The 21,910-nt window shown below is 35.9% G+C and overlaps 1 protein-coding gene across 1 annotated transcript; it reads left to right on the top strand.

Moving 5' to 3' along the window:
• The first annotated feature begins 10,142 nt into the window (after positions 1 to 10,142).
• On the top strand, positions 10,143 to 21,367 carry LOC128858474 (uncharacterized transmembrane protein DDB_G0289901-like). The gene is made up of 2 exons (XM_054094777.1): positions 10,143 to 10,474; positions 19,570 to 21,367. The coding sequence occupies exons 1-2, from the start codon at positions 10,402 to 10,404 to the stop codon at positions 21,249 to 21,251; spliced, it is 1,755 nt and encodes a 584-aa protein (XP_053950752.1). The 5' UTR covers positions 10,143 to 10,401; the 3' UTR covers positions 21,252 to 21,367.
• Positions 21,368 to 21,910: the final 543 nt, after the last annotated feature.

Here is a 21,910-nt window from a genome sequence, read left to right as displayed (position 1 = left end):
TACATTCCGAATCTGCATCATTTAAATAATCAACAACCGATTTTAAAGCGTCAAATTTGTCAGCATAGTAATCACATGCTGTAGCCAAGTTCCTCATCTAGTGAAAATTGGTTCGGATGGCAGTGGAATGTTCAGATTTTCTTGCTTAAACAGCTGTCATCGAGCTGCAGACTGTGAAGGAATTTAATGGTTTTTTCAATATAAGAATTTGAACTATAGATAAAAATAGCAATACGTACTCTGACGAAGGTAGCCTTTACTTTTGATATCAACAAATTCATGGAACTCTGAACGAATAAATTCTACCAATCGATGCAATCCATGGGCAAAACATGTAACGAGTAGCATTTTTCGGAATAAAACTTGAAGAGACTTCATTGCTGAATTTATATATGCAACAGCATCGGTAGTAACGAGCATAACATTTTCATATTGAATTCCTTCAATGCAAAAGAAACGCAAAAAAAAGGTGTTTAGGTAAAGACTTACATACCATTGGGCCATAAAAGTAACAATGATTCAGTAAAAAATGTTGCGATCGTATTAGCGTTGCATTTGTCTAATTCTTTAACGCTCAACAAATAAGATTTTCCGCGTTCATTTTAATCATCCAATATGCCAAAAACAAAATTCGCTGCTGATCTTTTTTCAATATCCGTTGTTTCATCCAGAGTAACCCAAATATGTTTTCCATCAGCTTTTAAACGCAATTTTTCAATCGATTTTTCATACAAATGTGGCACATATGTAATTACAACGAAGTGTACTTTAATCTGGAACTGATTGTGAAGTGTATTTTTCTATTAATTTTACTACACTCGGATGATTCACTTTATTTAATGGAATGTTGGCTACGATTAAAGTTTTACATAAATCCATATTGAATTCCGAAAGATTTGGCCCATGTTTCTGTTGATGATTTGATATTAACAATTGGCTCATTTCACGTTCAGAATTCTGGTTTTTTTTTTCTTGAGCATTCTTGTGTTTCACTGAATCAATGTGCAATTGCAATGTGAGCAAAAACTGATTTGTCCGACCGAAAAACATTGGGAAATTGGTTTATCTTTTGGCATCTTAACCCAATTTTCAATCAACTGATTACTTCAAATACCATGCAATAACTGAGAAGAATATGATGGAACTTACTGCTTTTACTATGCATTTCATACTAACAAGTGACGCATAGCACTTGTCGTTGTGCTCTCTTCAGAAATCATATTAACCAATAATTGCGCCAAGCTCATTTCGTGGAAATTTTCGAGTCCCATTTTTATAAACAAATTTGTCACCTCATTGGAGAAAGCAAATAAAAAAATGTTGAAACAGATGAGCACATAAAATGTTATAGATCTGTTCTTGAAACGAAAATGTAGCTGCGAATTGTTTTATTTATTTATTTATTTATGTTTTGGTGAGAAGAATGACTTACATTTCTTAAAATTACTCAAAAAATATGCAAACATGCATTTTAAATCGAAATATGCTTTTATGGACGAAACATGCAAAATATGCATGCAACATGCATTTGCATGACAATCACTGATATTGCCTCCTCCTATGTAATTTTATTCGTATTTAGTATCACAACATTAGTTCCTTTTTATTTGAGCTGAACGATGTTCAACTATCCATTGCTCGATTTCAGATTGGGAAACTTGCTGCAATGGTTATATTTCCTGAAGAAAATATGCATTGAATTAAATATTATATGCATCATCAGTTATCTGTGATCGTAACTCCGAAAAAAGAATGATATCGTCATAATCCCAGTCAGATGCTTTTTCAAACAGTTTTCGAAACAATGACTGAATTGAAGTTCCAGTACGACATCCATGCACAAGCAAAAAAGCATATTGCATTATTCATGTCGATATTTCGCAGTGACTCATCGATAGTTTCTTCACGAGCAACAACGTGGCTTAAGAGGAATTTTTTGTACGTAGTTCAATTTAGTAAACTTTATAACGTTTTGATCGATGGGATATATTAGAGCAGTGCAGTTTGAAGGAAAGCACATTAACGATATTGGATCATCATAGCCCTTTAACTCACCTTCTTTGGGATGACATGGAGCATTATCAATAAGACGAAATGCCTTTTCCGGAAGATTTTATGCACGAAGGAACTTTGATTGTTTAAGCAATTTTTGATTAAAACAGAATTCTTTATTTTGACAAGACAAGAATGAGCATATCTTCGGAACAAATGTTCTGTGAAACCATTCTTCGAATAAAGCCAAGGTCACCCTTAATTTTTAATGAACGCGGATTCGCCCATTTCCAATTCCAATTACCATTATTTTTACTTTACAATTTCCAGCAACATTTGTGCAGCCGCCGTAGCCGAATGGGTTGATGCGTGACTACCATTCGGAATTCACAGAGAGAACGTTGGTTCGAATCTCGGTGAAACACCAAAATTAAGAAAAAACATTTTTCTAATAGCGGTCGCCCCTCGGCAGACAATGGCAAACCTCCGAGTGTATTTCTGCATGAAAAAGCTCCTCATAAAAATATCTGCCGTTCGGAGTCGGCTTGAAACTGTAGGTCCCTCCATTTGTGGAACAACATCAAGACGCACACCACAAATAGGAGGAGGAGCTTGGCTAAACACCCAAAAAGGGTGTACGCGCCAATTATATATATTATATATATATATATATACATATTTGTACAAATATCAAACGTTACTCTCTTTACTGATCTTATGCCTCGGAGCCAAAGTTTTTTGAGTTGTATCAGGTAAGAGCTTCCAGCTATTTTGTCAAACTTAGCCCCATAACCGTTTTGGTATTTGATAATTTCTCTCCTCAAATTATTAAATTTTTAGCTTTTTGATCCGCAAACTATTTGAACAACACCTTTTAAATGGAAATTCCCACATTTATTTTGTTCAGAATATGTGACCACACCATGCATAAGTTAACGGAAACTGTCATTTCGTCAGCAAAAAAATATACCCTTTAATGTACCATAAATCCATTCAGCTGATTCAATTCAAAAAATTGTCATTACCAAAATGACATCGACGATATTTCCCCGTGCTTTGTTCTCACAAATACTACGTAAAAAGAGCAAAAGAGAAAGACAAAACAAAAAATGTGCTAATGTCGTAAGTATCGAGTACCAAATGAAATTGTCTCACAAGTATCGAGGTGTGCTAGAATAGAGTTTCTACTGTATGTGCTTTTGGTATATAAATGTACATATATTTTTATTTATCACAATGGACCTGCGAAAGATCTAACTGTCTTTATGACAATCACCTCACCTACCTACCTACCTAAGTCACTTATTAAGCCACCGCTTTAACAAACAAAAAAATATTGTTTATGTATGTATGTGTGTGCGTCTAAAATTGTTTTTAATCTACGGGGAACTCCCAGCAATCGCTCTTCAGCGCTCATATTATTAGAAATACCTGTTCAGATCCAACTTATGAGCACTCGCTTCCGTTCGGTTTTAGTTTTCGCTGCTCATCTGTTTGACTGGTTTCATTTCGTGTTTGTTTTTGTATTGTATTACAATGATGTGAAAGATTTGTGTCTTATTATTTAAGTAAACAGAATGATGAAAAAATCACAAGAACACACATACAAACACAGGGTAGTCCTAATACGCGTATCTGAAAAATAAAATATACTGAATAAAACTAAATTTAGTTTGATATAGTACCTATTATATTATGGCTTTATTTACAAGAAGAGATAATCCCGTTATTTATAGAACTCGATATAATTAATGCATCTGGCTTTGGTCTCAGCACTTTGCGCCGATAATAATGGGCAAAAAGTAAGGTGAATTTGGTTTTAAAATGAAAAATCTTAATTTATTCTTGTAAATCAATTTCATCCCCTTCAAAACAATCCCCTCTCGATGAAATACACTTATGCCAACGATTTTTCCAATCCCCGAAACATGCCAAATAGTCCATTTCGGGTATAGCCATCAGCACCTTCTTCGATTCAGCTTTTATCTTCTCAATCGACTCGAAACGCGTTCCCCGGAGTGGTGTCTTGAGTTTTGGGAATAGCCAGAAGTCACACGGAGCCAAATCAGGCGAATACGGTGGTTGCGGAACGATATGCGTGGACTTTTTGGCGAAATGGTCACGAAGAACGAGTGCAGTGTGAGACGGTGCATTATCGTGATGCAAAAACCAACCAAGCCAACAACTGGCCCATAATTCTGGTATTTTTAGACGAATTGCTTCACGTGAACGACGCATAACGCTCACATAATATTCCTTATTAACAATTTATTAACGACGACTTTTTTCCAAGAAATTGAGAGTTTTCGGTACCAAACGAGATATGACTTTTCGTAGGCCCAAATGGTATTTCAAAATGGTTTTCACAGATCCTTCTGATATTCCGATCATATCAGTAAGGTCTTTAACAGTCAACCGACGATTTTTGAGCACTAACTCCTTCACTTTATTGACGTGTTGGTCATGTGTTGACGTCGATGGTCGTCCGGAGCGCTCCAAGTCATCAACACGTTCTCAACCCTCCTTGAAGTTTTTGTACCACTTATAAACATTTTTCTGCGACATGGTCGAATCACCAAATGCCTTCTGCAACATGCTAAACGTTTCCGCAGCCGAAATTTCATTCCGCAAACAAAATTTGATGGCACTTCTCTGCTCAAAATGTACTCTTGGTCGTTTGGTAAACACAAGCGTAAATATATTACTGATAATGACATTCACATGAAAGTTGAAACACAGATGTTATTAACAGTGCTGCCAACTCATAAAAAATAACTAGAGCAAAATTTTAATCCCGCGAAGTTTGACAAATAAATTCACCTTACTTTTTGCCCACTGATATGTCTTTGCTGACCTCGAAGTAGCGCTTATCATTCCACCAAAATCGTATTGTCGTCTCTAACAACATTTTTGAAAAAAAACCTGATTCCAATAATCCAAAATGCACATCAAATTAGCACTCTGTGCGATTGGTACCAAACTCCTTTTCAATAAACGCATAACTTAAGCAACACACCACCTGGGTACTTCAGAAATGTCTCCACTACATTCCCATACATTGTTCGAGCATAAAGAGACTGATTTTTTTCCACGGAAGTACGATGCTGTCTGGGTTCAAAATCTGCAGTATATATTATTCAAACAGATACCTCTTTTTGGATCACCCCGTATACATGTTAAGCAGCATTTTAACGTAAACGTTTGGTCATAGAAAAACATTTTGAGAAAACAGGTTTATTTGTTATTAACTAATGTGTCATCTTCTATGGCTAAACCAGCCACTACTCAACAGATTACACTGCCAAAAACGGAAGTTAAGAATATTAATAAGCTAAAGCCACGTTGGCCAACCAAATTGTGAGCTCCAATAATATCAATTTGTAGTAGTTTGACTGAACCTTTGGGATACGCGAAAGAAAGCTTCATTGTCATAAATGGACTAGCGACAAAACTTTGCTTTGAGTGCGATAAATTCAAGAAATTAATATAGATGAAGCATTCTGAACATTCAGTTTCAGCTGAAGTGCTGTGTAAAAAGCGCCAAATTAGCCAAAAAAAAAAACCAAAAAACGCATTTTGATTAGTCAAAAGAGAAGGCAAGCTCGATTTGCTTTGCGATTTCAAGAAAAACCTCTGTGAAAAGTTCATTTCATCGAACTACGCTGTTGGTGCATTCAGTTGGATAGTTGAGTTCGAAAGTCGCACGTAGTCGAATTTGATATTTTAAAATAAAATAGCCATTTTGTTGAAAATTTATATTTTTCACGATTAAGTTTAATAGCGGTACTAGATGCATATCCATTAACTTAGAACAGCTGATTGCATGCCGATATTCTTTGTCAAGTAGTTTCAACGCAAAAAGGTTTTAATTGATTTTCTGGAACGCTGATTTTAGATATCTACGGTTTTCGAACTCACCGATTCAATTATGTCTTGGAGTTTAGAATAATTTTAATTATGGTATTTTTAGTACTCGCTACATCAAAGGACTATCTGAAAAATGAACAATTGTGAGCCACTTTTGTGGAACTGCGTGTTGTATTTATTTTATTTAGCGAAATTGTGGACGTAGGGGTCTACAGTGGTTCCGCGGAGCATGGAGACAGGTGTTTTGAAACACTCATTCGGCACGGTTTAGACGGTGTATGTAAGTAAAATAAAGTGGCAGTCGGTTTTTAAACCAACTCACTAAGATCTTTAACGATCCATTGTAATACCACAGTCCCAGTTTACCAGCTACTCCTCTTTAAACCATTTTTATTAGGTGCAAGCCCATTATTCTGGCTGGGACTTACATATATCCCTAAGATCATCGATATCAATCAATAATGATGAGCCAAAGTGTCCAAACGTACTGCGTGGCATGGACAATGACAAAGAAAATGTCTGGCAGATTATTCCTCCTCCTCATTCTTGCGGCTTCTATGAAGTCTAAGTCGAAATGAAGTATATTCAATCTTTGAGCATGTTGATCTAGGAGACAGGTCGCGACCGGTTAATCAGCATGAATGCTCATTTTGGTGATCAAGTGAGCGGAATTTTCCCATATTGCACTTTTCCCTATATTAACTCTGAATCTTTAATCTTTCCACAGACGCAAATACAATTTATATTGGATTTATTTCTGTTTATCTGTTTATTTATTTATTGAAGTAAGAATTAGTCAACAAAAAAGTTTCTTCCAGACTAATAGAGATGGTAATAAAGATGATAAAATATTAATAAAGAAAAAAATATAACAAAACACATTAAATCAAATAATTTATAAATATAATTAACAACTTTAATGAAAGAGTGCTTAGAAGAAGCAAATTCAGTCCCAAAGGTTTGTAAATAGTATTGAATTCGATCAAAGCGCGCATGACGGGTGCATTCCTAGCACAGAGTTCCTATAAAGTCAATATGGAAAAAACCTAAATTACGAAGCGCTTTAGATGTGGTATTAAGATAGAATTGCTGCAGAAAGCAGGGGCAATCCACAACTCCTTGAATAGCTTCAAGCACGAAAAAAAAAAACAAAATAGATCGAAGAGAATGCAGAGATTTCAAATCTGTAAGTAGGCATCTAAAATAGTCTGAGGGTAGGGAGTAATCAAAACGAAGGGAACGTAGAGCAAAGCCAATGAAAAAATTTTGGATACATTCAATTCGAGATATGTAACAGACAGGATGTCTGCTCGATACTTCCTCGTCTTCGTCCTCGCAGTATCTGCACAGGTCGTTTTGAGGAACTCCGAGCCGACGTGCGTGAGTGCCGAAAAGGCAGTGGCCGGTGATAAGAGATATTATATGCCTTAGTTCGTGTTTCGAAAGACTTATAAGGGTTTTTGTCTGTTCCAGATTGTAGGATGGCCAGATTTGTCTGGTCGTAACGCAAGTAGTTTCCACTCGCCACCTCCGATTAGCAATGCTGTGAAATTCTCGACCAATTATCATTTTACATGTTGAGAGCGGAATGTGGATTGTGGGTAAGCTACTAACATTTGATTGATCGCGAGTTCATCAGCTTTGCAGTTACCTTCGAATCCACTGTGACCCGGTATCCAGATAACTTGGACAGAATTCTGAACACTTATCTCGTTAAGAGATAAGAGACAGGATCGAACCACATCTGAGTGGGTATAAGAGGAGCTGAGTGCTCGAACGGCCGCTTGACTGTCAGTGAAAAAGCGGATATCCTCTAGTGATATTCTCTTTTCTAAGATAGTTTTCGCAGCATACCAGATAGCGCATACTTCCGCTTGCAGTTACTCGTAATTCATTGAGTACGTGGAGTAATATAAGGACATTTCTCAGCTTATTTTGTATTAAAGCTTGCATTAATGTGTATAATAGTTTGGTATTGAAAATAAACGCCAATAATTTTCACAGTGTACACTAATGAGGAAGTTCAAAGCATATCGCATTGTGCTGAAAATTAGTTGTCTAAGCGGTAAAAACACAATTGCGGGAGTTCACAACGCTGAAGTCAAGGCAAGTCATTGTCAAGAGAAGTCGGATCGTATGTTAAGATATTCGCACTTTGAAATATTTTGCACAAATTCAATGGAAACTATGTAACATTTATGAAATCGGTAAAAACCATATATTCTAAGAAGAGAAACTTTCATTCAAACAATTTATGGAAAATATTAGAATACGCTGAGGGATTAACACTTTGTTAAAGTTTGCATTAACAAATGCTATTAATTAATACCTGAAAAAGGAAATTATAATAATTCATCAGAAAGCGCACAATTAATAAATTGCCATAAAATTAATTACTACAAAAATATTTAATATATTAATTTTTTAATAAACGTTTATGAGAAAGAAGCAAATGATGGCTAATAAAAGTTTCAGAGGTACGAGGGGTGCCTTTTATATTTAAAGATTTGGCAACCCTGGTGCTGCAATTTGGCAACTGACAGCTGCATTGCAAAGTTTGACATTTTTTGGCTTTTACGTTTTGAAATACCACACGCAATTTGTGCTGTTTACAGTAACTTAAAAGATTCATCTCGGTCCGAAAATGGAATTAAATCGTGAACATTTTCGTGCGATTATTTTTTACAACTTTCGACGTGGATTAACTTAGCAACATTGCATGGATGAACTTAGTTCATTTTTTGGCGATGAAGCTCCATCAAGGACCAGTGTTTATCGATGATATGGTGAATTCAATCGTGGTCGTAGTTCACTCCAACACGATTTTCGTGCAGGTCGTCCAAAATCAGTTGTTGTTCCGAAAACCATTGATGCTGTGCGCGAACTGATATTGCAAGATCGTCATGTGACCTATCGTGAGATTGAGACAATCTTAGGCATTAGTGGGACCAGCATACATTCAATATTGCATAAACATTTGACTGTCAAACAAATTTGTTCGCGTTGGATCCCACACAATTTGTCAATCGCTCAAAAAAAGGCTCGTGTCGATTGGTCGAAGGAAATGCTCAAAAAATACGATCGCGGGGCTTTGAAACACGTCTATGACATCGTGACAGGTGATGAATCATGGATTTACGCGTGTGAGCTCGAAAGTAAACAGCAGCCGACTGTATGGGTGTTTCAAGATGAGCCAAATCCAACAAAAGTTGTTCGCGCACGAAGCACTTCCAAGCAAATGGTCGCCTGTTTTTTCGGAAAAACTGGACATGTCGCAACCGTACCACTAGAACAACGCAGAACAGTAAATTCTGAGTGGTACACAACCATTTGTTTGCCAGTTGTCTTCCAAGAAATTAGGAAAACCAATCGCCAAAGACGGATCACTCTTCACCAGGACAATGTGAGCTCTCACACATCGGCTCAAACAACTGCATTTTTGAGCAGCCAAAACATCGAATTAATGGGTCATCCGCCGTATAGTCCTGACTTGGCACCGAAAGACTTCTTTTTATTCCCGTACGTAAAAAACAAACTGAGAGGTCAACCTCATTCAGAGTGTCAAAATTACTTCGACAATTGGTTCAAACGCATGCAAAAGTGTGTAGATCTTCATGGAGAATATTTTGAAAAACAATAAAGTGATTTTCGATGATTAAAATTTGTTTTTGTTCTCTAATCCCGACATATAAAAGGCACCCCTCGTAACAGAAGTTATTTCCAAAATCTACAAAAATTCAACAAATTTTTTTATATTCTAACTTTTTATCTATTAAATAATACCGAATATGTTTTTTGAAATTTATCCACCCACTATTTATTTGTGTTTCTATGAGTTCAATATTTATTATTTCAAGCCCAGTTCAGAATAAATCCCTAACGCATTTCATGCCAAAAAAGAAAGCAAGAAACCCCCAGACGTTTTACAAGAGATAACAATCCGTTGCATGTGCGAAAAGCAGAATCGCCTAATCACTGAGCAAATAAAAGCATATTCACAAGCCCATGTACTTACCTACTCATACATATCTTACAAATGCTTACATATATACGTACACGTATGTATGCCTACAGGTATTGCTGCTAAACATACACAGAATATTTATTTTATGCCGAACTGTCCGTATCACCCATTTTTTTCAACTAAAATCAATTCAATTCCAGTCTTAGTGATTTTACCAGTTTTTTTGTGATTTTTTCTCCTACCTGCTTTTGCGGCTTCACTGTGCGCGCTTCAAATATGTACTTACACACAAATACGGCTCGACATTCAGAATCTGATCGTCATCAGTCGTGGTATTCGCATAGCTGCGGTTGTGCGCCATAAATTCGAAAATAGCGAAACGCGCTAACGAAAAGTTTTCAAATTCAAAATTGTTTAAATAATTTTGACAAACATCTAAAATCTAACAAACGGACCACAACGAATTTTTGCCCAGTCCAAATAACTGCAATTTGACAAACATTTCGAGAGAGTGTGCACCTGCGTTGCCAACGAACGGATAAAATATATTAGTCTCCATCAGGCTCAGTGCGTGCAGGATGCCTACTACACGGCAATTCACTTTGGGCTGCGGATTAGTTGTGCTGCTGTTCACAATTTGCCAACCGAAGGGTAAATATTTTTATGCAAATCATGGCCGGATTTGGGTTAGTGTGTGAAGAATTTTTATACTGCTGCTGTTGCTGTTTTCAGTGCTATGTGTTGGGTGCTCGGGCAAGTGTTAAGCATATTTTTTGCAGCCAGTGTGCCTGTCACAGTGGTGCAGTTGCAAATGCGGGTGACAGGTTGAGGCTACGTTGCTGGTCAGCAAAATGAATTCGAGACTGTGTTTTTTCTGAGGTTGTGTTCATTTTAGTGTTTGGTGTAAGTTAGGGAATCTAAGATTTACAAGGATTTACAGTATTTCATCTAAGGAAAACTCAGGTTAAAACTTTTACGAGTGCAAATGCAGAAAAAAATCCTTTATTTTCGAAAAAAACTGGAAATTCAGGAAAATAAGAAAAAAATGTAGAAATGGGGGTTATTAAAAATATTTACTTACTATACATGTATATAGTATAGTGATAGTGAGTTTATCATGGAACGGATTTTCCTTGTTATTGTTAGAGGATTAGTTATTTTTAGATTTTCACAAGTATTTCAAGAATATTTGATTGGTAATTACGTAGACGCAACTGTCGTCAAAAACATATGTGACCTGGTCAATGAAAAGGTACCTTACGTGCGAAAACAAGTTTTCGACAAAACAGCAGTTAAAGTTTAAACTTCTAAAAACCCTTGTAACTTTTTTAAATATTAATATTTTTGGCTTGGCTTATTTTCTTCAGCATAGATCACAGTATTAATAAAATCACAGAAGCAGTAAAAACATTTTTTTATATATAAATAAATAAAAAAAAGTTAATGCAAATCGCAGAAATCGTTTTAAAAAATAAGTTAGCTTTTGTACCTTAACTAAATACTAACCTTAACCTAATACTAAACTTATAAGACCCGGTGACAAAAATTTTTCGAAGTACTGAATACGATTCTGGTGTCAAATTCGAAAAATTTTAAATGGCATCTCCAAGAAGGCGCTCCAAACATAGAACAAATAATTTAAGTTGTACAAATAGCAGCAATAGCTATAAATAAGTGGCACATGTTTGTAAAGGTTTTTAAAGCCACTGACTACGAATATGATGTCAATTTGACAATTTTACAGTTGACAGCTGCGTTACGTCTCCTTATTATACTTCGTGGCTTTTCTGTTACTACGTTTATGTAATCATTTCTGTTAGTCTTTTGTTCACAAAATAGTGAAAAATGAGTGTTGACGAGGAGTTTAGTGCCGTTTACAGTAAATATATATTAGTAAATACAGTAAAGAAACGAAAGGCAAAGGATAGTTTAGATGTTCTCAAACCTGACGCAGAAAAAAGTCCATCTTCTTTACAACCAATACGTAAAAAAATTCTGAGAAAGACGGCGACGAAAAAAATATAAAAACTTGAAAAACGTAAATTTTTGTGCATAATAATATTAAAAATAATAACAAAAATTTTCGTTTTTCAAGTTTTTATATTTTTTATCTGAGAAGTCAATATATTTTCATTATTTTAGTTTTTAAATAGAATCAGTTTATTTTGTACTTGTACTATTCTTTCTCTTCACTCTAAAAAACCTTTTTATAAACTTGTCAAAAAATCAAAGACCCTAAAAATCCCCGACTAAAAAATTTCAAACGAATCCGATTCATTTTTAGTTTCGAAAACCATATTGGATCCATCATTTAGAATCTTTTAAATTTGATATTGGATTCGCAATTAGCGACACCACAACCCCTAAGTAACGAGTTTAGAAAGAATTCGATGCATTTTTTTAAATTTGTCCGCCATATTGGATCAGCTATTTTGATTTTTTTAAATCTCACAACAGATTCGTAATCAGCGAACTCCAAAACCCCCGAGTGAAAAGTTTCAAGCGGATCTGATGAATTTTGAAAAAATATGTCCGCCATATTGGATCCGCTATATTGAATTTCAGAAATCTGATATCGGATTCGTAATCAGCAACGGCAAAAACCCCCGTGTATTGAATCTTAAGAGGATCCGTTAAATTTTAAAAAACATGTCCGCCATTTTGATTTTAAATAATCTCACTTCATATTCATATTCAGCGACCTCGCAAACCCCCGAATAACAGTTTTTAAATATTTTAATTAACTTTTGATGTTGAAACAACGCCACAATTCGTGACAAAAATTTTGACAAATCCTTAAAAACCACCATTTATAAAGTTATGAATACATTTTTTGTAACAAATTTTTTGAAAACAGACTTCAGTATCGTATTCATTACACCTCAGACTGTCCAGGAATGGTTCAGTTTTTAATTTGCACAAATTATTGTCTTCGTTATTCTAATTTGTATCATGACAAAAAATCAGTCTTTTTCATATTCGCACTTTTCCTTTTTTTTAATTTTAACAAACTTTTAAAAAAATTATGACTTTCTGGTTTTCACCATTTTAAAGAGTCTTTCACGCACTATTCGAATCAACAAAAAAATGAAAAATGAGGTACCTTTTCATAGACCAGGTCACATATATTAATATATGTATGTATACAAAATTATATAAAAGTATATAAGAATAATCACTGATTCTTGCAAAATATTATGTAGGGATTGTAAATTGGGAACTCGCTCACAAAATAAAAACGTGTTTATTTTTGAAGAAGCTTTCCAGTCTGGCGCTAATATATGATGCTATATATGTAGATATAACGTTCAACTTATGTAGATACAGCATTAGTTGTGAGTCGCTAGAAAAAGTCGAATTTCAGGAGCCGTAAAAAGTTGTTGATCTCAAATCCAAATATTTCTAGATTTAGGACCAGCAAAATAATAAGATACGATTTGGGCTTATTTAATTTATATTGAAGCTAAAAAGGACATTTTAGAAACTAACTGGTATCTTAAAAATCTAAAAAAAAATTTAAAAAAGTAAAAAAAACAAATTTCTTCTTTTCGATTCTTACTTTATTAAATTTTGGCAACTTTAAACTATTGGAACCTCTAATAGATGATAATGGAATAGTAATCGACCTTCTGGCTTATAATATCTCCGTACCCGTAAGGACTTCTCACGCATGCCAATCGGAGGCATTGCCGTAATAGTCCCTATTACTCCACATCTACATTTGCGATGCGTATCGCATCAACTTCATGGCATGCGGAACAAATCTGCAGCAATGATGTATTTTTTACGTGAGCATTTCATCCCATAACTTTTCATTCACATAAAAAAAATCCTGGCAAAGCGCTTTCTGCATTTTCGAGCAAAAAAAAAAAAGTTTATTAAACGAAAAATTATGTAGAAAGAGTGTCGTTAATTAATGTATTCGCTATTCGTTAAAAATCTGAAATAAGCAAATCGAATTAGAAGGGACAATTATTTTCTTTTTTTTTCTGTAAAGTTGCCACTACAAAGATTTCTTATAAACAAATCTCCGTCATAAGCTCTGGCCTCATTGCATGAGGTCTGCGATGGGCGGCCTCCATTCATATTATCTCGTATCGTATTTGCATACGATCAGCATCCGCAGGTCCGCAGATTAGGGGTTAGGGACTAGAAGCTTTGCTATCATGAATCATGAATCCTATTCGAAAGAAAAATGCTACAGTTGTGCCTTGAGTTGCCTACACAGTGGTCACACTTTTCGATGTCCGATGTTCAGTAATAGCTTCGAAAAAACCTGTATACTAAATTAATAACCCTATTCGCAGATTTATAGTTTCTGCAAATGACGTCACATGTCAATCATATTTTACACTTACGAACTAGACAACTGCAGTATACAAAAAGGCGATCAATTTTTTTTTTTTTTTTTGGGTGAGGTAGGGTTCAAAATGCCTTCCCATTTATAGCGACCGTAGTCTACTGCGTCGTGTGGTGTGGCCACTAAAATGATCCCTCCTCTCCTTCTGGGGAAACACCCTTTCCGGAACTGCTTTCTATATTACTTCGGGAGGGCCGAGAACGGCATCAATAAATGACCAATTCTATTCACCCACGTCTGGGTCCACAGCTTTCATGCTATAGGCTCGTCTTCTTGTGTCTCTATCTGTGCGGCTTCACTTTGCTGCACTGGCGATGAATGGTGTGCGCAAAATAAAGATTTCCATAACTCAAAACCACCTTTTTTATTCAATAAGAAAATTAGGCAAAAACAAAATGTAATGATTAATTTTCACCAACCTCATATTATACAGCCCAAGGGTGCACATTAGGCCGGGTCGATTTGTGGGGAGGCAAAAAAATCGCCCATTGCTCTGTGAAAATCATATTCTAGGGATCAAAATAAGAAACTTTGCCAAAGGAACCATACCTCTAAAACGAATTCTGATGTCCCCCAATTTGGGTCGAACTTTTTAGTTTCTTTTCTATAACTCACTTAAATTATTTTTTTCATTTACATATGTTCTGACTAAATAAATTTCTTAAGAGAAAAAATAGATATTATTATAAATAAATAATAAATATTATTATAAATAAATAAAAATAAAGAAAAAAACATAGCCATTTAGCTGATTTTTTCATGTAAAGGCCAAAAATGGTTAAATTTTTAAATTGGGGGACATCAGAATTCGTTTCAGAGGTATGGTTCCTTCGGCAAAGTTTTTTATTTTGATCCCTAGAATATGATTTTCACAGAGCAATGGGCGATTTTTAAATCGACCCGCCCTAGTGCACATATTAATATACATTAACACGGTGTTACACAAAAACTGACAAAACTCAACCTTAAAATAATCAAAAAATACTTTTTCCCAACTTATTCGCTTAACGTATCACAAATATAAATTTAAATACTCAATTTGCGTTTTACTGCCGGCCAAATATTCCGGCAGCACAGCACGCGTGCTTAGAATACCATCCATTTTGCCGCTTACGTGCTTGTTTTATTCATTTTAAATCTTCCTGAGTTACGAGGAAATAAGACTAAATTGTTGAGTAATATGGTGTTGGATACCTCATCTTAGTTTTTCTGACAGTCTAAGCAAAACCTAATCCTAGCCAATAACGTGTCTCCTCGACTTATCTTTCTCAAGGCAAGACAGGTTGCATTGGCATTTGTGAGCAATTAACTATGAAAAGTAACAAATTTTTGCAGCTGCACCTCCTAGAACTGAGGTCATGATCAGCTTAAAACTAGTTAATTAAGATTTAATTAAAACCTCAATAAATCAAAAAATAATAATTGTGTGAAATATTTATCTATGAATATCATGACTCGAAGGGGGGAGATGACCTGGAAATAACATAAATTACAGCTTTGAATACCAAGGCACATTTTCCAACAGAATAGCGAAGCGTGTCTCCAAGTTCTTTAAGGTCATGTATTACTTGTCTCCCAACGGACGCGCCGCCAGGTGGCGGATGGGGAAATGTCTCGTAGATGTGCCGGCCAGATGGGAAATAAAATACCACCGGCGGACCAAAAAAAGCAGACACCTGTTTGGAGGTGCAGATAGACATCCGATCACCAAGCTAGAGTAGGCAGGCCTACCTATCAACCTGCCAAACTCCTTTTGCAATTTTTTATTTTTTTTTAACTTTATTTTGTATTCTGTCTATACTTACAATTCTTAGAAGACATTTTACAAATATTTGGTTACATTTAAGAGTGGCTTTGATTTTAGTATTAAAGGAATATTTCCAGTGAAATATCCTTTCTAATAAATAAATTCAATATTTTATAGATGGCTCTTGGACGAGCTGAATTGGTGTTTTTCTTTTCAACCTCAAAAAGACACATGATGGTGACATGAGGGTAGAGGCCAGTTCATTTGGGTGCGATTGAAGTCGATTTCGGTATTTACTGGTTACATTTTGTATTTCCTCTTTTATTGAAGGGATGTCAAAGTCCCGATGAATTTGGGCATTTGTCACGTACCACGGAGCATTGACTAGGGTGCGTAGAGTCTTGGACTGGAAACGCTGCAGGATTTCCAAGTTTGAATTTGTCGCAGTACCCCACAGTTGGATTCCGTAAGTCCAGACTGGTTTTATCACAGATTTGTAGAGGATAAGTTTGTTGTCCATTGAGAGGGTGGATTTGCGGTTTAGCAGCCAGTACATATTACGAAATATTGAACCTAGAGCTTTCCTTTTTGTAAAGATATGCGTTTTCCACGTAAGCCGTTTATCCTAGATATTTAGCACTATCACATTGCGGAATTGGAATACGGTTTAAGTTGTTTTGTGAGCAGTTGGTTCTTTTTGTGGTAAAGGTAACGTGCTGGGATTTATGTTCGCTTACTTTCAACCGCCAGCTCCGGAGCCATTTGGAGATTTTATTTATGCTTATTTGGAGCATATAAGAGGCTTCTACGGGATCCACTGCTGTCGCCATAATAACGGTGTCTTCGGCAAAAGTGCCAGTTAGTACACTTTTGTGGTTGGCAGATCGTGTGCAAAAATTAAGTAAAGGATTGGACCTAATATACTGCCTTGAGGGACCTCAGCTTTAATTTGTTGGAAATTGGAAATTTCATTTTCGTAATTTATGTAGAACATTCGTTGGTTTAGATATGATTTAAGGAGCAAATAGGCATTTAGTGGTAATTTCTTTTTTATTTTAAAGAGTAGGCCTTGGTGTCACACTCGGTCGAAGGCTTGTGATATGTCCAGGAAAACTGCTGAACAGATTTGTTTTCGGTCGAGCGCTGTTTGTATTTCTTCGACAAGTCTATGGACTTGCTCAATTGTCGAATGCTCATTCCTGAAACCAAACTGATGTTTCGGAATTATTTGTTTGCGTTCGATAAAAACCATTAAATGTTTAAGGAAGATCTTTTCAAAAACTTTTGACAGTATTGGTAGAAGACTGATAGGGCGATAGGATTTCACTTCATCGTCTGGTTGAGCTGGGAAAATGTTTCTGGTTAAGCACGCATTAAACAAATGGGTAGTGAAATTATAGGGTTCAGGAGGTAGTTTTTTGAGAATTTCGGCCGTGATGCGATCATATCCTGGTGCCTTGTGATCTTTTAGCTTTTTAATAGTGCTAACTATTTCACTTTTGGTGAACTTCTTCATCGGTAGCTCCATTTGGTAGGGTTCATTAAAAAAGGCAGCAACAGTGCTGCCAAAGCAAAGATCACCTTCAGTATCGTTTGGTGTAAAAATATCTTTTAGATATTTAGAAAAAAGCTCAGATTTCTCGATTGCGGTTTTCGCCCATGAACCATCTTTTTTACGAAGTGGTGGGCGGTACTCTTTTGTGGTATTTACTTTTTTGCTGACTTTCCACAGGGAATAATTAGTGAGGTGTGTTGGTTCCAAACCCCATAGAAACTGCCTCATTTCTTTATCGTGTTGCTCTTTCAATAATAATTTTATTTCTTTTGATAATTTGTTAAAACGGCTTTTATATTCAGGGAATCTTGCAATGAATCGTCAAATTTACTGCCTCGGATAAAAAAAGACAAATAAATCGTCTTTGACTTTTGGCTGTCGTATTAGGATTATGATCTAAAAAAGACGCCCTATGATCCAATAGGAGTTAAAGGAAAAATATACATATAAATGTATTAAAATATCATTTCATAGTAAATCACCATTTAATTTATCAGCAAAATCACAACACTATGAGGAACAAATTGCTTTCTATAATTAAGAGGATATAATTGAGTCAAATATTCCTCAATTTCATTACCTGGATCTCTCATCTTTCATGGTTTTGACCTGAGAAAGTTCTTTAGATAATCATAATTGTCACTCGTTTTATGAATGCTTTATGAGGGACTATTTAAAACGACAAGAGTTATTTAAAATCTTTATCTCTTATCTTTATATGCTTAAATATTTTGTTGTACCTGAAATGTAGAGAACTAATCAATAATAGCGCAACAGGTATTGTAATGACTTCCATCGAACGACATTAGAGAATCTGCAAAAGAAATTATTAAAATATTTTACTTTCTACTTATCACGAACGCTTTTGCGTAGCAAAGAATCCCCAAACGGGTACCAAAAACAATATTTTTACTGAACAGTTTTTGGAAATTTTGAATTTATTAACGACTTTCTGTTTTCTGTATATTCATTTATTTTCTGACGTACAAATTATCGATTGTTTTCTAATTATGAAAGAAAAAACAAATCGTTATGAATATAAAACTGGCTGGCAAATAAAATTTATAGCGAAACTTGTGCTAATTTACATAAATTAATTAAATAAAACGAATCACTTAATTAGACAGGTTTACTGTGTGTCTTGGGATAAAGACGTGTTTTTAGGCACGGATCGGGTTAATGGCAGACATAGGGTAAATGGCTGCAGTAGGTCTTTAGAGATAATTATGTGTATCAAAATACTTTGTATAATCAACTTAAAAATGTTTTTATTTCATTAAGCTAAAACATAATATTACTTTTTATTATTTATTAAATAAATGAAGTTGATGCTCTCTTTAATTTAATTTAATAAATGTTCACTTCAATTTAATTTGTATAAACTAGAATATTATATTTTACTGAGAAATATATAAATTAATTAATAGCTCGTTGTGATTCGAAGTATTTATTGATTTATAAATTTATTTATGTATTTATTAAAAGAAGCCAAAGGGAGCACGGCTGCCAGGGAACTGAGCTTGAAAATCAATTTAAAAAGATCCTTTTAAAAACACATGAGTATATTTCAAATTAATATTTTTGGAAAATAAAGCTTTAAAAGTTAACTTTTTTATATGCAAAAAGCGCCTTCGTTTTAGAAATGAGGCAAAAAATGCTTGAGTTTTAAATATGTGTGCCCTATTTATATTATTCACATTTATTTCTCTTTATTTTCCTATATTTTGTTTTACTTAATCTGATTTTATTTTTTACTTCATTTTCCCCTATCTTGTTTAACTTTAATTTTAATTTATTTTATTTTACTCTTACTTTATTTAATACATTTTTTTGCCAACCTTTTTTATTACATCTCACCGTATTTTAATTTAATTTAATTTAACTTTATACAATCTTAAGTTTAGCAAATTTCAAAATATTCGGGCCACATGCAGCACTTACAAGCAGCAACCACAAGCACTTAGCACACTTACACTGATCAAAGCGTTCAACATTTACTTACAAATATGTATTTGTCCACTGTGCACTTCTCACTTATCACTTAACACTTATGTATTTTCTCCTTTGTGAATTCACATTTGCAGTAGTGGATGCGCAATTCTTCCGTTTATTCAATCAGCAACAGCGTCACTCCGCCAACGAAGGCTCCGTTTCGCGTGCCGACAGCAATGCCTTTGAAAGAGAAATCGACTATGGGCCAATCGGTATCTCCAAAGGTGTTTCCAATTCACGCGCTGTAACCCAACAAAATGGCGGTCAATTTAACGGTGGAACCACAAGTGTGGCTAAAAGTAATGCCATTACACGTGAATTAAACCTGGGACCATTAGATGTGGGCAGTACACTTACACGCACGAAGACACGCTCAAATGGCGCCGTGTCTCGCGGTGTAGCTGAAGAGTTCAATGTGGGTAATCTCGAATTTGGCGCTTCTTTGGGGCGCGACAACCTACGTAAAGGATTTGGATTGGCACGTGATCCCAACGGTGGCACCGATTTAAATTTGGGTTTACTCAGCCTTAATTTAGATCCCAATGCTCGGCGGCAAAATAATGGGGGTGCTTCGACCAAGGCGCAAGTAAATGCGCAGGGACAGGATGCGCTTACACGTGCCAATAGCAACTCGAATACGCAATCCCGTAATTTTGGCGGTTTGCAAATTTCCGACACACGTTCTCGTTCTGATGCTTTTGGACGAGTCAGAAATGGTCAGACTTCAGCTAATACTGTCGGTTTCGCTGGTGATGCTTCCACGAATGGTAACTCATTCGGCAGGCCTTTCTTCCGTAGGCGCCGTGGAACTTATGGCAGAGTACTTGCAGTTGTGAAACAACGATCTGCTCGTCCCAAACGCCGCGCACAATTCACTCCATTTGAATATCCAAACTACGGTTTCCAAGGCGCACAACGAGGCCCACAACGTCGTCAATCAGGGGGTTTCTTTTTCCCCGGCGACATTAATTCGCAGTCACAGGGCACAGCTGAAAATAAAGGCAGTCTCTTTGACCAGCAAGCTGGCTCTAATGCACACTCAAACCGTCACGCAACCAGAGACGGTGTCTCTCAAGATAATGGTGGATCCAGTATTGCCTCGAATGTGGCCAAAGATGGTTCGAGTGGTCAAGTGAGCTCTGCTAATGTAAATAACCAGAATAAACAAACTAAGGACGGCAGCTCCAGCTCCAATGAGGGACAGAGTCAGTCACTCAACTTCAACAAAAATGGGCAGCAGGCATCCTCGGCTAATGCCGGTACAATGCACACCCGTACGAAAGATGGCGAAGACATAAGTTCACATGGTAATTCACAGTCGACGAACAATAATAAATACGGTTCATCTAGTAACACTGCCAATACCAAAACGGATGTCATGCGCAATGGCAACTCAGAAAGTGTGACAGCCGATTCGAACAGTCAGTCGATCTTTCAGGGTGCTAACGGCCAAAATGCTGGTGCTTCTACAAACGCGAATGTAAACTCACAACGAGGAGCCGACGGTTCTGTAACCAACTCCGCATCCAGCAGTGCGACGGCTAATAGTAAAGGTGGTGGTAATGCCAATGCATCAGCATCTGCCTCATCATCTGCTGGAAGTAATGGTAACAATGCCAACACGAATGCAAATGCTAATGCCGGTGGCTTCAATAACTTTGGTGGATTTGGCGGATTTGATAGAAATGGCGGCCGTGGTGGTGGTTTTGGCGGTTTTGGCGGCTTTGGTGGGGCACAAGCTAATAGTGGTGCTCAGGGCGGTTGGTTCCGTTGAGGGAGAGGACTAGAGGAGACAGTGAGAGAAAAATTACGATTGTCCAAGAGATTATTTCATTTATGCTGAAATTTTATTAGAATAAAAATAAAATAATTTATGTTTCTTATTTGTGATTTTGTAATTGTTGTTAATGAGGCATAGCTGCACCGCTGTTGAAAGCTTTCACAAGACCCACATGCAAGTATATCACGTAATCTTATTCAACTAGGTAATCTAGATGATTTGTAAAATTAAAAAATATTAGGATAAAATGTTTGCACCCAATTGCACTTACTTTTGATTAAGAACAAAAAGTAGCTCACAAGCAATAAATTCCAATATTTCTTTACGAGTGAAATTCACAAGAGTCAGTCAGATCAAGGTGAACATGATTTTCGACGGTGTTTGAAGGGTGATTTTTTAAGAGCTATAGGAAAGTTTTTCAAAAGAACACACGTAAAGGTCACAAAAATTCATGAAATTTAAATCGATAGTACAGTCCATATAATTTAATGTTTGAAGATTATTTTATGCAAATGTTGACCGTGACTGCGCTTCAAATGGTCCATCCGCTTAGTCCAATTTCGGCATACTCTTTCCAATGTTTCGGCCGGTATCTCACATATAAATGCTTGAATGTTGTCTTACGATGCGTTAATGGAAGCAGGCGTGTCTGA

The sequence above is a fragment of the Anastrepha ludens genome, chromosome 3 (assembly GCF_028408465.1).
Source record: "Anastrepha ludens isolate Willacy chromosome 3, idAnaLude1.1, whole genome shotgun sequence".
In the NCBI taxonomy this organism is placed as follows: domain Eukaryota; kingdom Metazoa; phylum Arthropoda; class Insecta; order Diptera; family Tephritidae; genus Anastrepha; species Anastrepha ludens.
Note: the sequence above shows the minus strand (reverse complement) of the source record. Positions and strands in the feature narration are given on the sequence as shown.